A 16,860-nucleotide genomic window follows, 5' to 3' on the forward strand; every position below is an offset into this window, starting at 1 on the left:
CATAAGTCGTAAAATGTGGAAACTGCAGAAACCGTAACTTGTACACATAAAATCAAGTTTAAAAAATATGGACGGATGATATTAGTCCTAAATACACATAATACAATATCTGAGAAAAGTATCAAGATGCGGCAATCAATGCAGCGATGATATAGCAATGGATGGATGATGTGGCACTATAGGCGTGACGCTTGATGATGTGGCACAGATGACGTAGCAGATGAATGTTCCCTTAGGGCAGTGGTTCCCAACCTTTTTCATCTCGTGCCTCCCTTGGCCGAAATTTGAGCCAAAATTCCCCCTTATGAGAAATCTGCCCGATGATTAAAAAAGGTCAGATTTTACCACCCAATCTCCCGTTGACCGAAGAATAGGACGGGCGGTACAGAGTGTTTGTTTCTAGCAGGGCTTTAACAACGCTTTGTAGACCTCCAAAAACCATGGTCTTGGTCCCAATCAAACAAATTCTGGAAGGCTTGACTCAACAGACCCCCAAAATTCCATTTGTGTTTTCGGCTGATCATGCACCAATCGCTAATATAACTGCTGTTAAAAATCAGTATGCATAAATTTATTGGTCTCGCGATCTTTTCTCAAGTTTGCGTATGCATTTGGTCAATAATATTGGTACTTTCATTTATAGCAGGATTGACCACACTCGAGTCGGACTCGAGTCTGATGACTCTACTTGACTCGAGTCATTTTCTCAAAATAGGGAGACGACTCGACTCGAGACAATCTGTGTATTTACTCGACTTGGAGTCATTGTACATGACTCGAACCAAAACATATGACTATAAGACAGTCAAGGCCGACATTTCATTGTAATTTCGAAGAACAGTAAAATAGCCTTCCTGTTGGAATTTCGTCTATTGGTCCAGGTACTTGAAACTGCGACAATAAACTGCTCGAAGTGAGGAAAATTAGTATATTATAAATCAAAATCATTCGATATCACCAAACAGAGTTATAAAATTTGAGTTTAACAAGACTTCAACTGGAAACTGAGCAGTCAACACAATGAATTGGATTCGGACTGGAGTCATAAGACCATGACTCGGGCTCGACCCTATGCTCGGTGACTTGGACCGTCGGACTTGACTCGAGTCAAACTATAAAGTGAGATTGACTTGCGACTCGGAGCCTCGTGACTTGGTTACAGCCCTGATATATAACATGCCCGTGATCAGATTTCCTGTTTGAGCTCATTGAAATTTAGGACACTCATTCTGTTTCGGCAACATTGCAACAACTTTAACATGCATTTTTTCGATCGAGTAGCTGTCCACTAAAAATAGAGCAAGGCTAGCGATCTTTTTGACTTGAATCGATGACGTTGGAATATCTTGTCACTTTATGAAAATGTGGACTTCAAAATATAAGATAAGTACTTTCGTTAGGTGCCTTGTTGTGATAGCTTCGGCACGACATTTGCTCGCTTAGAATATATTTGATTGAGAGGTCGTCGCTGGCATACAAAATTGTCTTGCGAACTGCAGCACATGTGAACTAGTTTTAAAAAACCAAGGGGGAGCTTGTATGTGAGAAAGAGATTTCAAATAGCATTTGAACATACTTCAGAAAAAAACAGCTATAAAGAGCATACGTTCTGATATAACTGGTTGACTACATGGCATCAGTTCGGACATGAACAATTTGGGAAATCCGTTACAACTCTAAAGTGGAATTCCTCCCTAAAAATTACAAAATTCCCCCCAAGGGGGGAATTCCTCCCCGGTTGGGAACCACTGCCTTAGGGGATGAAAATGGGCGTGGCAATTAGGATGACGTGGCCTTCTGGGATTGGCGGGGCACAAAGCCAGCCCATCATACTACTCACGTTTGCTAGCATTCTGATTGCGTTTTGTGATAGGACGATAGGGGGCGCAAAATCTTTCACCATCATAGGGGGGGGGGGGGCGTGTCTTAAAAAGTTTGAGAACCACTGTTCTAAGGTAAATACTTCTTATATTATTTTTTTATGTTTTACTTTCTGTCGCGACAGCCCGATCTCAAGGCCCATGCAGCTGGAGAGGTTTCAATTGCGCTAAACATCACAGAAATCCTGAACGAAATTGACATAATTAGGAACACGAGTGTTGGCCCAACCAGTTTTAATTATTTCAGTGATGTGCTTATAAAAACGATTCGCGCGTGCCTTAGGTAGATTCGTTCTCTGTATGAGTAGTTTTAGGGCAATTATATTTGATCTACACATAGTAGAATCGTGTTTGAAGCTAACATGGTTATGATGCTGTCGGCATTGTGTGTTCTGGACCTGAACCAAAATTGGAACTAGTAAATCTATGAACAGAATCGGGACAATCGACATTCATCTCTATAGTTCTGGCAAATTGATTATTGAGGTCGACCAGTCCTGCCACTGTTTCTGTCGCGTGTACGATATCGTCAAAGCAACGTTTGGTTTGTTTTAAAAAAGCATATATATTATCTCCATGTCCTCACTATATAATGAAATACCGTTATTCTGTTTTGGTTTATAATCCCAATTTTATATAGTGTGGCCCGCGAATGGATTCTGATGTTGAATGCGGCCCGCGAGCTCAAAAGTTTGCCCACCCCTGTTCTATAGTAATACTGTTCACCGCTTGCTTGTGATGTCATAAGCAAATATTTCTCCTATTCATTTAGCCGTCGGCAATTGACCAATGGTTCCGTTTGGTGTTGTAAAGTATGCAGTTAGCAAACATGTGTTCAGCTAGTCATTTGTCTTTTAGTGATATTCGATGAAACCGCCGCGATAGCTCAGACTTCTTGAATCGGAACTTCCTACCCGACGTTAATAAATACCGCAATGCACATAAATGAAGTGACGTAGCCAGCCAGGGTCGAAGCAGCTTCCATGTTGGAATCGAAACCCTTTTGTTTTAAAATGCTGATTTTATGTCCAAGGTTATTGTCTGAGGTTACTGACATCTCTTGCAGCCCATGTGCTACTATCGACTGTGTGTGGTGTGGGACAGGCCGGATACGCAGTAGGCTGGTGCGCCTGCTATCATCGCTGATCTGAATTACCGCTTCTGCAGCAGTAGCTTTGCCTACTCTCTCCCCAATACTTTCACATTTAGGTTGATTATCGTTCGTCACGTCATGCTATTTTGGGGCTGACACGAAATAAATTCCAATTTGCGTGGCGGACGGCCTAACTGGCTGCGAATAGACTCTGTGGCCAAATACTATTTTATTCAAATCCAAATTTTTGACGGCAATAATAACTCCGCTTCTACTAGTTGGAATTGAACCAAATTTGAAGAACATCATTTTTATAGAAAACCTAATACTTTCATGGGTGAACTTATTTTTATATTATAGAATAGAAACTTTCTTCTTCCTGTAGCAATGTGGCTAGTGGTTGGAATTGAACCAAATTTTGTGTGTAGGCTTAAGTTACGTAACCTAACAATGTTATCAAGTAGCCAGTACGATTTGAGGAAAAAATTATATTTGAAGACCCCTAATGAACAGGGGTGTAAGAGTTCTGACCAAACGTTAAAAGGGTGTACCGCGTCGAAAAGGGTTGAAGAGCACTGGCTTAGCATATAATTCCCCGCAAATTTGTGCATTAAGTGAAGGAATGTATGAAGACCTATCACATCACGGCATAATAGTACTCGCCAGTTTGCTTGTATCAATGCTATAATAACCAATATAGAATCTATAGAAGTCCATGTGCAATATGTGTATTCTTTTGAATTAGTTGGATGGTTGGAGCAGAGGCAGGCTAGCTACCTTTAAATTTTCGTCGTAAGTAGCCTATATACTCGAGTGTTTTCATACGACTCCATTCGTACTCCAAAGTTTGATATGCGGTCCCGACATCCTAAAAGGTTGGGAACCACAGGTTTTGACGATTCCAATATATATATATAATATATTTCCGCTATAGGCTACCAACGATACTGATGGGAGGTCAAGAAATAATAGCATGCAACGAAGCATGCTTTCGTCGTAACGGTCTAGCCAAGACCGGACAATGCACTCCCATGTCGTCAGACTATTGCTACTTTAGCATTGATCAGAGTAATATCCGGTTTCTATACTGGCTGCAGAATTGCCTCGAAACAATTTGTACAGTAGCAAACAAGACAATCAGGCGTATTTGGATTTTATGATACAATATATAAATGATGAAGGTTCTCAGTGGAGAACCTACCGAGGCTCTTTTGTGTACGCGAACCTCCAAATTCCTGAGGTTCACACACTGAACTCGAACGTGAACCTTACGGTCACACCATCCCTAGTCGCTATCTCGGCATTTTTTTACAATAATTGCGATTCAGATATATTACACATATTTCCATAATATATGTCCTAGTTTATAGACTTCGACGAGTGATCATAATGCAACCTATGGTTTCTAATTATGTTCTAGCATTTTACCTGACTGTTTACTTTTAACAGTTTCACCTAAAGAACAGGCGGTGTAATGGCTTTTAGACAAACCGAGGCTTGTGCAGAGGATTTGCAGCGACGTGATGACGCCAAGAAAAATGTCTGCGAGATCTGTGGCATGGAATCTAGTAATAAGTGTAACTTGCAAACGCACGTGAAGATTCACATTGGAGTGAAAGACCACGAGTGCGATGTATGTGGGAAGGCATTCATATCCGCGAGTGAGGTAAAACAGCATATGAAATATCACACCGGACGTAAAGAGTGCATGTGTGAGATATGTGGGAAAATATTCCCGGAAAAAAGAAACCTAGAACAACACATGAAAATTCACAGTGCGGGTAAAAAGTTTGAATGCGACGTATGCGGAAAAGCATTCATTTCTGTTACTGCGACTAAAGCACACATGCCAGTTCACCTCCGACTCAAGGCTTTCGTGTGCGAAATATGCGGGAAAGCATTCGCTAGCAGAGGCAAAATGACGGTACACGTGAGAAGTCACACCGGAGGTAAAACTTTTGTGTGTGAGATATGCGGGAAAGGATTTATTTTCGCGGGTGATTATATGAAACATGTTAGAATTCACGTCGGACTTGAAGAATGGAAGTGCCAAATATGCGGCAAAGCTTTCGCTCAGAAGAGACATCTCAGACAACACATAAAGATTCACACTAGCGTTAAACGGTATAAGTGCGAAATATGCGGCATGGATTTTACAAAAAAGAATGGCTTAACATTGCATTCGGTAATTCACGCAAATGATCAAAGATATCGATGCAATATTTGTGACAGACCATTTCGTTCTTAAAATGGTTACAATCGCCATATCTTGAATCATTTTGACGCAAAAAACTACAAATGCGATATTTGCGGCAGTGAGTTTCTTCGAAAGGGGCAATTGGTTTCGCACGTCGCAATTCATTTCGTTCTGAAAGAAAAGAAGCATGGCTGTGAGATCTGCGGGAAAGTATGCAGTGCGCGAAATTGCCTGAGAATGCATTTTAAAAGAACTCATACCAAGACTGAGGAATATATATGTGAAATATGCGGAATGGCGTTTCGCGTCAAAACCGATTTAAAACAACATTCACTGATTCACATCGAGCTGAAGCAGCATTCCTGTCATATTTGCAACAAGAAGTTTCGCTGTAAATATAACTTGAAGAAGCACTATCGAATTCATTACGACATTAAAATGTTTAAATGTGATGCATGCGGGAAGAAAGTTCGTGAAAAAAACAAGTTGAAGACGCATATGTTAATTCATTTCAATGTAAAAGACCATAAATGCGAAATTTGCAACAGGGATTTTCGTCATAAGCACGGTTTAACGTCACACATGATAATTCATGTTACCAAAGACTAATATAATAGGGTTACTATATTTTGGAAATCGGAAAAGAGGACACATTTTCAAAATTTTGAGACCTGCAATACCGGAGGAAAATTCCGGGAAAATGTTAAATATTTTGCAATTCGCGGTCGGTTGACAAAGTCAACTTTCTGACTCAGCTCCAGCAACACACTTTCTCTTTCACATTATCAGTTGGTTGACTAAAAAAAATGTCAACTTTCCGGCTCAGATCCCAAAACAACCGCCGGAGCGTTACTTCGATGCTGATTTACTGTATCTCAGTCGATTTTGCCCTATATTTAACCAAAATTCTCAGAAAATATGACTAAATCACAAGAAAGAGGACATTTGGGCGTCGTCGGAGAGCACTTTCAAAAAAGTCAAAAAAGAGAACAAATCCTCTTAAAAGAGGACGTATATTCTGGATTGGGCGCATTGAAGAATTGATGCACGAAGTGTTAATTCATTTCAATGTAAAAGACCATAAATGCGAAATTTGCAACAGGGATTTTCGTCATAAGCACGGTTTAACGTCACACATGATAATTCATGTTACCAAAGACTAATATAATAGGGTTACTATATTTTGGAAATCGGAAAAGAGGACACATTTTCAAAATTTTGAGACCTGCAATACCGGAGGAAAATTCCGGGAAAATGGTAAATATTTTGCGCTTCGCGGTCGGTTGACAAAGTCAACTTTCTGACTCAGCTCCAGCAACACACTTTCTCTTTCACATTATCAGTTGGTTGACTAAAAAAAATGTCAACTTTCCGGCTCAGATCCCAAAACAACCGCCGGAGCGTTACTTCGATGCTGATTTACTGTATCTCAGTCGATTTTGCCCTATATTTAACCAAAATTCTCAGAAAATATGACTAAATCACAAGAAAGAGGACATTTGGGCGTCGTCGGAGAGCACTTTCAAAAAAGTCAAAAAAGAGAACAAATCCTCTTAAAAGAGGACGTATATTCTGGATTGGGCGCATTGAAGAATTGATGCACGAAGTCGTGTGCTCGAAATTTGAAACATTTGACGCATATGGGATTTATGGTTAGTGAAAGATATGATGCTTAGTCGATATTGTCGATTTATATATGACAAGGCGACGGCCAACAGTAACCCCCGTTAAAACATAAATATGGGTGTCATGTTTAGGTATGGCTCCCCGTGCTCACTACTATGATATATATTTCCTTCGACGTCATGTTCTTAATACGATGTGTAGTAATTTTTTACGCTTGAATTGGTTGTATCTATATTCTAGACCAGTGGTTCTCAAACTGGGGGGCGCAAAGCTGCAGCCAGTCAACTGAAATATTCCCTTTGCGCTCTGTGCAATTCATCTCCATTTCATTATTATTGCTCTGTGTATAGTCCGAATTTCATATCTGAGAATTTTCTCATCGACAGTCATAACCTTCCATGCCATAAAATTATTCGTTGGGATTGGTATCATTCTGGTTACATTCTGTGATATGACGATAAGAGGGACGAGCGCAAATGCTTCACTATCATGAAGGGGCGTGTGTCTAAAAAAGTTTGAGAACCAATGTTCTAAACCAGTGGTTCTCAACCTTTTTGACTTCGCGGACCCCTTTTGACCGCCACGGACCCTCGCGGACCCCCTCAAGTTTTAGTTCGATTTTAGCTCTATTATGGTGCAACCGTCATCTGATTTGTGCAAATATGAGCTGTAGGCTTGTGATAAACAGCAAAATAATGCTTTTTCTTGAAAATATTATTATACTATTTATGTATAAATTGGTAAACTTTCATTACTTCAAAGCTAATTTTCCTGCTGTATTTCTTGAAGTACGTGGTCGTGTCTTGAAAATCCGGGTCGTCGTTTTGATATGAACGGGGAGTGCCGAAAACCATTTCCGCAAAGATAGAGGGAGGCTAATGCAATATTAACGCATAACGCTTCCGACGATACTTTCAGTGTAATCGCAACATTTATGGCACCAAAATGAAGAAACATATCAAGTCCAGCATCAAGCGCAGGGACGGGCAACATGCTCACCGCGGGCCTGATTCGGCCCGCAGAGAGTTTCTACCGTCAAAGTGAAATCCTAATCTAAATGTATAGACAAATTTTATGCGCCAAAAAATGTATCCAAGTTTTCCAACCTGATAAAGACTATCATGAAACGACTTGTTCTGTTCGGGTCTACATATATATTTACGAACAAACATTTTCGACCATGAACAATTGAACATTAACACGACAAGGCTGCATACCAATATAACTTGTGATATGAATTTCAGGGTTGGAGCGTAATGCTTTGACAGCACCGAAACAGTCCTTGTTAATCAAAAAACCAGTCTTGTCGATAGGGTATCCGCAATAAGAATACGCCCAATCTGATAGCTGTGCTTTAAGAGTAGGTATATCATTGTCTGATTTATGACGAGTGTCAGCCGTAAATATTCGGGCTCATTTCAATATGAATATACTATTCAATTGTATATTGAAGTTCTGTACCTCCAAGAAGCTGTTCAAATAGTGGTTATGTATATCACAGGATGAATGAATTTCGTGGCGAGGTTTCAATCCCTGCATTGAGACAAATTAGGGAAATACTTCGGAAATTTTTATTTCAGACGACTGTTCACTAATTTGATGACAACTGCAAATCGAGAAGGTTTTGCAGACATTACGACGTCACCCTGATTGACGTTACTATCTCCATATTTAAATTTTAACCCCAAACCCCAACAAAACGTCTCTAAACAGCAATATGTCTGTATCAGCTGGTTATTGGAAAATGTACAATGAAAATGAATTTCCACACAACGATAGCTCATATCAGACGATTATTATGATGATATGAGTCATGAGGTTTTAGCAGTTGTGGTGCGAAACTGCCTCATGCTTTCTCAAATTAAAAAATAAAATAAAAATCAGGTTATCAATCATTTTAAAAATTTAGAGGTCTCGCGGACCCCCTGAAATTGCTTCGCGGACCCCCGGTTGAGAACCGCTGTTCTAAACCTTTATATAATATGTAAATTATTGATTGATTGTTTGTTTGTTTCTGCGTTATGTTACAGTGTAACGGCATTTGGTGTAACACTTTTACTCGGTGCTTTTTTAGGCTATAAGGCCACCAACAATAAATGTTTACCCTGCAGGTACATATAGTCGAAATACAAGTCGAAATACAAGTAATTTCTTCTAAATCAATACTAGCCAGTCTTCAGGATTACCGGACCACGATCTAACATTGACCTCGCCCTCCGCCACATGCCACCCCATTTTGTCGCTTGCGTCTTTTATTCTCTGCAATACTTTTCATTCAGTGTACACTGTACATGCCTCTTATTTACTTCGCCTAGGCTAAGGTGGGTGTCTGATCTTAATGCCTACTCCAAGTTGTTTCGACACCTTCCTATCTTTTCAGTTTATCGCAGTCGCGTGATGTTTTGAAACGATGAAAATATTAATAAACCTGATTGATTGATTGATAGTGTCGAGTGATTGATGCGCATAACACACTTACGCCAATACTTCACAGACAGTTAACTTGGTTTTGACATCGGGAACAACTAATTTGATTACAATCGTCTTTCAAAAATCAGATCAACAAGAATCGAGATTACTATATCTCGGCATCCAGCGCAGCGAATTCATGACTTTATTTTTTATCACGTTGGATAATAAAGAGTCTATAACATGTGTGCAAGTTGTTAAATCAATTTTGAATGATGCCCATCTCTGGAAATAAGTTGCCAATTTCCTTTAGTCAGATACCCTTGTGCATGAATATTTTGCACAACATTTATTGAGTTACCAGGATTTACGTTTCTATTACGACTGAAGAGATTTCCGTAGCTGTTACCTATTAGGGTCGGTAATCAGATATCGCCATCCATTGATAAGCCTCGTCGCCTTTGTTTTCAGTTCTGGATAACAAGGTATGCATCCCAACTAATTTACAAAGTATATGTATGTTGTGATGTTTTATGTGAGCTTTATACGGCATGGACACGAGCCGGACTTGATATATGTCCAGATTTCCACATCTTTTGGCCTCAGCTGGAAAAGATCCAGATTCATAGTTTTTCCGATACGACCAAAGCCAGATCGGGCGGGATTCGTACTTTTTTTGATACCACCTGAGTCGCTATTAAGGTTATGATGATGATGAGCCATGAGCATGGCTGTTGTAAATACCAATCATGCACAGCACGCCAGTAGCCGCGAATACAAACCTGTGCTCAATGCATACCTGTGAGTTTTTAATGCCATGTTTCTGTTGTTTCAATATTCAATATATAACCTGAACCAGTACCGTACGATCCATATTTTTAGTAGTAGAGTGGGAACAGTTACTCGTAGCTAATTTACTGGAGTTTTTCCGATCGGATCTTGGTCATTTGAAAAATTCGGCTAGGAGTCGCAATAGAGAATTCACCAATCCACAACGTACTATCTTTAAATAATAAGGTTCACATCACTTGAGGACCAGTGGCAGAGCATGGGAATATCAAACTGAGCGATGTGGGGCGGCGGTCGATATTTACTGTGCGAGTCCTGAGTTGTTATTTCATATGAAATATCTCAGGTTGTATAACAAGATGCTGGAAGAAACATGTAACTGATATTACATCGTCTCATGTAGCCTATGTCCATGTCCATTGTCCAGACCCAGACGTACCGATTGAAATGCTGCAATTCAAGACATGTTTCCACTGCAATGATACTAATTGGGGGTGGCCAAATTGAGTGATTTCGAATCGAATATTAGACTTCGATTTGGGTGGAATATTTGAATATCGCTCCTTTTGACGTCGTGACAGCGTGAATGCTTAGTAGTTCAAACATACGTATTTCATCGACCACAGATAAACGAATCTACGCTACACACCACATCTAAGAGATTTCTATGTGGCGAGATGGCGCAGTGGTATAATCCGCGGCTGTAACTCTAATGGGTGCGGGTTCGAGTCCGACCGAGGTCGACTTCCGAATTCCGATACCTGAGTGTTTGAGGTTTACGTAGGCTCCTCCTCTTCACCTAGTCCGCGTCAGCGGTGTCTTACAAAAAGCCTAGAGGTGGGTCGTGCTATAAGTCGGCAGTTACGAAAAATAAGAAGAATATCGGCCTGGTGTAAATTACCATAATAGTCGACAAACACCATGAATACCCCATATAAAACAAACTAAGATAATTCGATATTTTTACGCCTACTAGACAAAAATATCCTTTCCGCTATTGAGAGTTGCTATACCTTTTGGATGTTGTGGTGCAATCGAAATAAATGTCTACGCTAGAGGTGTTATTGCCATAATGTTACACGTATTCTATTTGTTTGTCCCATCGGAAAGCTCTTTTGCACTGTAACATTCCTGTTTCGGACATTGGGCCACCAAGCAAGCGCACAATGTGCAGCACCAGTAATCATAAAACTTTTCCATAACAAAAGCTATTTGCGTCGTAGAGAGAAGTTGTTCAAAAAAAGAGCCACAAAATAGCTTGGTATAATTATGGCATGGAAGGAAGTAATGGTTGTGAAGCGAAACCTTGTAATTTTTATTGCTGAGAGACTTGAGAGCTTTAAAATACCGACTGATACTATAGAACAGTGGTTCGCAACCGGGGGCCGCGAGGCATTCTCAGGAGGTCCGCAAAGCCTATAAATTTAAATAATAGTTGATAACCTAATTTGGATATTTTTTTATTTAGGAACATCACGAGGCAGTTTCGCTGCATTACCAGTGAAAATCCAGAACTGAAATCAACACAATGGCAATCTGAGATAAAATATCCTACTGTGCAGACTAATTTTGATTGCTAAATTAGCAATAGTTTACTGATACAAATATTTTGCTGTTTAGAGATGTTTTGTTTGGGATTGGGGAACAAATAAAAAAGGTTGGACTATAGTAAGGTCAATCACGGTGACTTCGATATGTTTGCAAAAATCCATTTTCTACTGCGATATACATAGCTATTTTCTATTATAATTTCAAGATGAGCTGCTAGATATAAATAATCAGGTTTGACGTTATTTTTTCATTTTGAGAATTCTGGTGCCATATTTGTTGTGATCACACCCAATGTGTCCTCAGAAGCGTTACGCGATATTGTTACGTTCGTCACCACCTATCTTCGTGGAAATTGGTCTTCCTCGCTCGTTCGTATTAAAGCGAAGGCGCGGATTTTTCAAGACACGACAATGCCTTTCAAGGAATGCAGTTGCAGAATTCGCTTTTAAATACTCAAAGTTAACTCTATTCCTACATAAATAGTATGGTGTTGTTGTCAAGAAACGTCATTCTGCTGCTGTTTATCACTGGCCTACAGTGATTTGCACAAGACAGATGTCGATTGCAGAGGGGGTCAGTAACGAAGTACTTCTACTTTTTGGAAGTACTCAAGTAGTTTTCCTCTACATCTAGTACTTACTCAAGTAGATCTGATGTTATCTACTTCTACTTCTACTTCGTAATATTTTGTGATCTACTTACTTACTTTTCGCTATTTTCAGTTTGTGAAGTAGAAGTAGTTAAATCCCCCAATACGAAAGATAGCCTGGGGAATTTCGTGGGCTGTTTACACGGAATACCAACATTTAATATTCATAAAAGTCAAAAAAGCCCAGAAATTTTGTTGCGCTTCGCGCAGAGTAGTTATGAAGTAACAAATATGTTCTCACGAAAGTATCAGTGAATATAATTTAGGTACCGGATTGCTTGGTTCCGCTCACACCGCGTTGTCACCCATATCAAATATTTCATCGCAGTAAATAAGGCCCATCATAACGTTTGAAACTACCGTTTCGCAATCTAGCAATTACCTATCTTATCGTAATCTAGCAGCCCATGACGTGTCCTGCTAATCTGGGAAATCCGGCTTTTTTTACATTACACCTGTTTTAGCAGATCCCCTTTGAAGATTTATAGACAAAAGACATGAAATATATTTTCCGCTTTTTAGAAGTGGTATTTGTATTTCACTTTCAATTCCGAGTATCATACTTTGAGGTCTAATTACGTTCAGTTCATTTGCCTGCAGAACATATATTGAAGCATAAACGCAACTGTAGTAATGCCTCTATTTTTCTCAAATAAAGCCACACTGAATATAAATTTTACGATCCACAATATTTTTTATTAACGTATACTAATCGCGCAAAGTGTTGAAACCGTATCTGATACAACTTCTCACTATTGCTCTTCGCCAAAACTCGAGACCTTATAATATGATGTTTCCTGAAACTTGGTATTCTAGTAAACAAAGGGTTAGTATCGCATTTTCATATCAATACTATAATTTGCATCCCATGATGCGAAAGAATGCTTATTCTGTCGAAAATTTATATCTCATGGGATACATCAAAATGAATCAAGCTCTCTGCACTTTCCGCATAGCTCAATTTGCAGCTTCTGACAGTCCATGTGAACGAATTAAGACTGTTTTCACAACTACTTACTTACTTGAGTAGATTTAAAGTCGGTCAATTCTACTTCTACTTCAAGTAGTTTTAGGTGGCTTATGGAAGAAGTACTTCTACTCGTACTTGAGTAGATTTTTTTCGTCGCTACTTCTACTTGAGTAGCTTTCTTGACTACTTTGACCACCTCTGGTCGATTGCTAGATAATCGAGATCAATTTGAACTGAAACTTTGGTGGTCTGCGGGGGTCCGTGACTGTCCAAAAGGGATCCGCAAAGACAAACAGGTTGAGAACCACTGCTATAGAATAAAGTGCGACCGCGGTCCCTTCGGTGTATTTAAGGCCGATTGACATGGCTTTACACGCGAAAGCTCTGTTTGAATATTATATTTTCGAACGCATAGTTTCGGCAGACTATGCATCGCCGCATATACGCGACGGGGACTCGAGAATGATATGGTCGCGGTATCAGTGCCGTTGGGTGTAAGCGTCGCAAGGGCGAGCTACTGCCTTTGGCGTGAAATCCGTTACAACTGTCTAATTCCAAGTTACAGAAATGGTGATTGGTGGGTTAAAATAATATTGAAGAAACGATAAACTTCAGGTATATAGACATCGTATAGTTAGATGTCCAAGTGTCCTGCCGAAGTGTTCTGTCCTATCCAAAGTGTCATGTCAAATATTATGGCTGTGCTGTATCACACTCGCTTTTACATTATAGCAACGCTATGTTTTATTCCTAATACAAAATTCCAAATCCAATATCTTCCAATCCGATATATTTACTGCATATATTTGGTAGTATAGTCCACGTAATCAGTGAGATTATTCAGACTGTATTTATTTTAACGATGGCCACTCGTCATTGCTAATATGACAAACGTAGAAGTCGTACAAACGTACTTGTATAAATAGAAGACGACAAATGAAGACGAAACATCATGGAAGGTTATAATGTCAAACCTGCCCTAGCAAGACTTCGGTGACCGCCATTTCAATGGTCGTCGTAAAATTCAGATAGACCTGGTTGGCAGGTGCAGATTTCGATATTACAGAATACAGCTCAAACTTTTGACTCGACCAGCCTACGTTAGCCTACTTTCTACTTCGCATATGGGTCCTCAGGAAAAATATGTCTATGCAGTGTTCTATGCCATGGTGATTCGGACTTGGCTTTCTCCGATATAATGTCTTGAAACCAAAGGTTTGATGTCTATGCAACACCATTTTTTGCAAAAATTGAGATAGTCTTTTACCTAGCCTATTTTATCTAATTCCGTCACTTCAACATCTATCGCAGTAATGGATATTCATAGGAAGCGATGTTATGAAGCGAAATGGCGACGTCACGTCTGCGAGATTTGTGGCAAGGAACTCACTACCGTGTACTGCTTGCAAACGCACTTGAAGATTCACATCGGAGTGAAAGACCATGTGTGCGATATATGCGGGCGAACGTTCCGTTCTAAGGGTCAAGCAAAACAACACAGGAAAATACATACTGGACGTAAGGAGTGCATGTGCGAGATATGCGGGAGACTATTCTCAGACAGGAGAAACCTGGGAGCGCATATCAAAACCCACACTGGAGCTAAAACGAATGAGTGCGAAATATGCGGAAGAGGTTTCATTTCCGTGAATGGAATGAGAAAACACTTGAAAGTTCACATTAGACCTGAGGAATTCGTGTGCGAAATATGCGGGAAAGCATTCATTCGCAAGAGAAACATGCCGCAACACGTGAAAATTCACTCCGGAGTGAAAAAGTTTGAGTGCGATATATGCGGGAAAGCATTCGTTTACGAGTGGACTTTGAGAAAACACCGGAAAACTCACTTTGCACGCAAGGAATTGAAGTGTGAAATATGCGGGCAAGCATTCTCTCAGCGGAAGATCAGTATACGACACATGAAAATTCACAGCAGACCGGGAAATTCCGAGTGTTTTACGTGCGGTTTCGCATTTACTGAACGGCATGACCTAAAAAAACATTCTCTAGTCTCCAACAGCGATGAAAAACATCAACGTGACATCTCTAAATACCAATTTCGTTGTGAATCGGGTCTCAAATACCGCGCTTTGATTCATGCAGAAGCAAGTGAACGCAAATGCGAAGTCTGCGGAAAGGAGTTTCGTCAGAGACAAGATTTATATACGCACGCTTCAGATCATTTGGATCTGATGAAGTATGGCTGTGGGATCTGCGGAAAAGTATATGCAGCGCGCTATATCCTGAAACAGCATATTTCAAGGACTCATACCCAGTTTGAGCAATATCTATGCGAAATATGCGGAAAGGCGTTCTGTGTCAAATCTGATCTAACGCAACATTCACCGATTCTCATCGACTCAAAACAGCATTCCTGTCACATTTGCAACAAGGGGTTTCACAAAAAATATAGTTTAAAGTCGCACTATCGAATTCATCACGACATCAAAAGGTTCCAATGTAAAGTATGCGCGAAGGAATTTCGTGATAAAGCACATTTGAGGTCGCACATGTTAATTCATTTTGATGTAAAAGACCATAAGTGTGAGATATGCAGCAGAGAGTTTCGTCATAAATGAACTCTAATCACGCACATGCTAATTCATTTCGGTACCAAAGAATAAGATGTGATGAACCCGACGTTAGGTTTCACTGTAAATCAAGTTTAGAGCCTCGCGCATTAATTCATTCTGAGTTGAACATAGCAAAGATTATTATTAGTAGTAGTCTTCTACAAAGCAGTAGTTAGTCGCGCTCACCGCTCGTAAGGGTGTAGTGCGTCTCGGTCTGTAGCCGCCCTTAATCACTTTGTAACATAATATAGCTGCGACTGAACAAATCAGGAAGTCTCTTGCCCGATATTCAAAAGTTTATTGGGAGTGAAAGCGTCATTGACAATTTCCGCCGTTGGAAAATTGACATTATGAAGGCTGCGGCAACAGTTAACTTGCTTGTGATGGATAAACGTTCTTTTACTAAAATTGATATTTAAAAAGCCGTTACACAGAAATTGTAATTATCATATCTGTGACTTTTCATACGATTGATAAACTACGTGGATTATATTTTCATATCACATCGTAGTATTACCACTCTTGTGTGAGTGCAATTTGTAAGTTAATTTCCAATGATGGGCGCCTTGCGATTTTAGTGACTAATTCCTCGTACTGTGATACGTGTGATCGTGAATATTTTGTACAGAGTTTGTCAAATAACCTGGAAAAGCGTTTTGATTTCTACTATCTCGATTTACAAACGGTCAGATGGAAAAATTCGTTGATCAATCTCGTCGCTATCGCCACTAGTGCTTCGTGATATCTCTGACATTGCAATTACTACAAAGTCTATGTGCAGCCCGGAGTTTTCATTGCTATTGATATCTGGCGCGTTTGTTGAACGCTTTACACCAGTGGTTCCCAAACATTTTCGGTGTCAGGATCAAATTTAGAATTTCAGAGTACGGTCGGGGTCGCACGAATACCAGGGCAATGAAACGGACGCAAAACGGTCATCAAAATATGAAAATTGGCAGTGTTCCGATCAATCGCTCGACGCCATTGGCCATTGTTATGGTCATTGTGCTGCTGCGCCCCCATTGTTCAGACCAATCGACCTTTGGTGGCTATTTCGGAGTAGTCTTATTGCCCTGGCGAGATTTCAATTCGCATTTTTTTAAACAGTGCGACACTAGCTTTC

At 40.0% G+C, this 16,860-nt stretch overlaps 1 protein-coding gene across 1 annotated transcript; it reads left to right on the plus strand.

Moving 5' to 3' along the window:
- The first annotated feature begins 14,452 nt into the window (after window positions 1-14,452).
- LOC145437058 (uncharacterized) lies at window positions 14,453-16,566 on the plus strand. Its single transcript, XM_080314235.1, has one exon. The coding sequence runs from the start codon at window positions 14,478-14,480 to the stop codon at window positions 15,741-15,743; it is 1,266 nt and encodes a 421-aa protein (XP_080170361.1). The 5' UTR covers window positions 14,453-14,477; the 3' UTR covers window positions 15,744-16,566.
- Window positions 16,567-16,860: the final 294 nt, after the last annotated feature.

This window comes from Botryllus schlosseri, chromosome 1 (assembly GCF_051294905.1).
Source record: "Botryllus schlosseri isolate E-star chromosome 1, Bs_hap1, whole genome shotgun sequence".
Taxonomy (NCBI): domain Eukaryota; kingdom Metazoa; phylum Chordata; class Ascidiacea; order Stolidobranchia; family Styelidae; genus Botryllus; species Botryllus schlosseri.

Excerpts from the sequence above, each read along its gene's own strand:
- LOC145437058 (XM_080314235.1), top strand. The coding sequence starts at position 14,478 with ATGGATATTCATAGGAAGCGATGTTATGAAGCGAAATGGCGACGTCAC.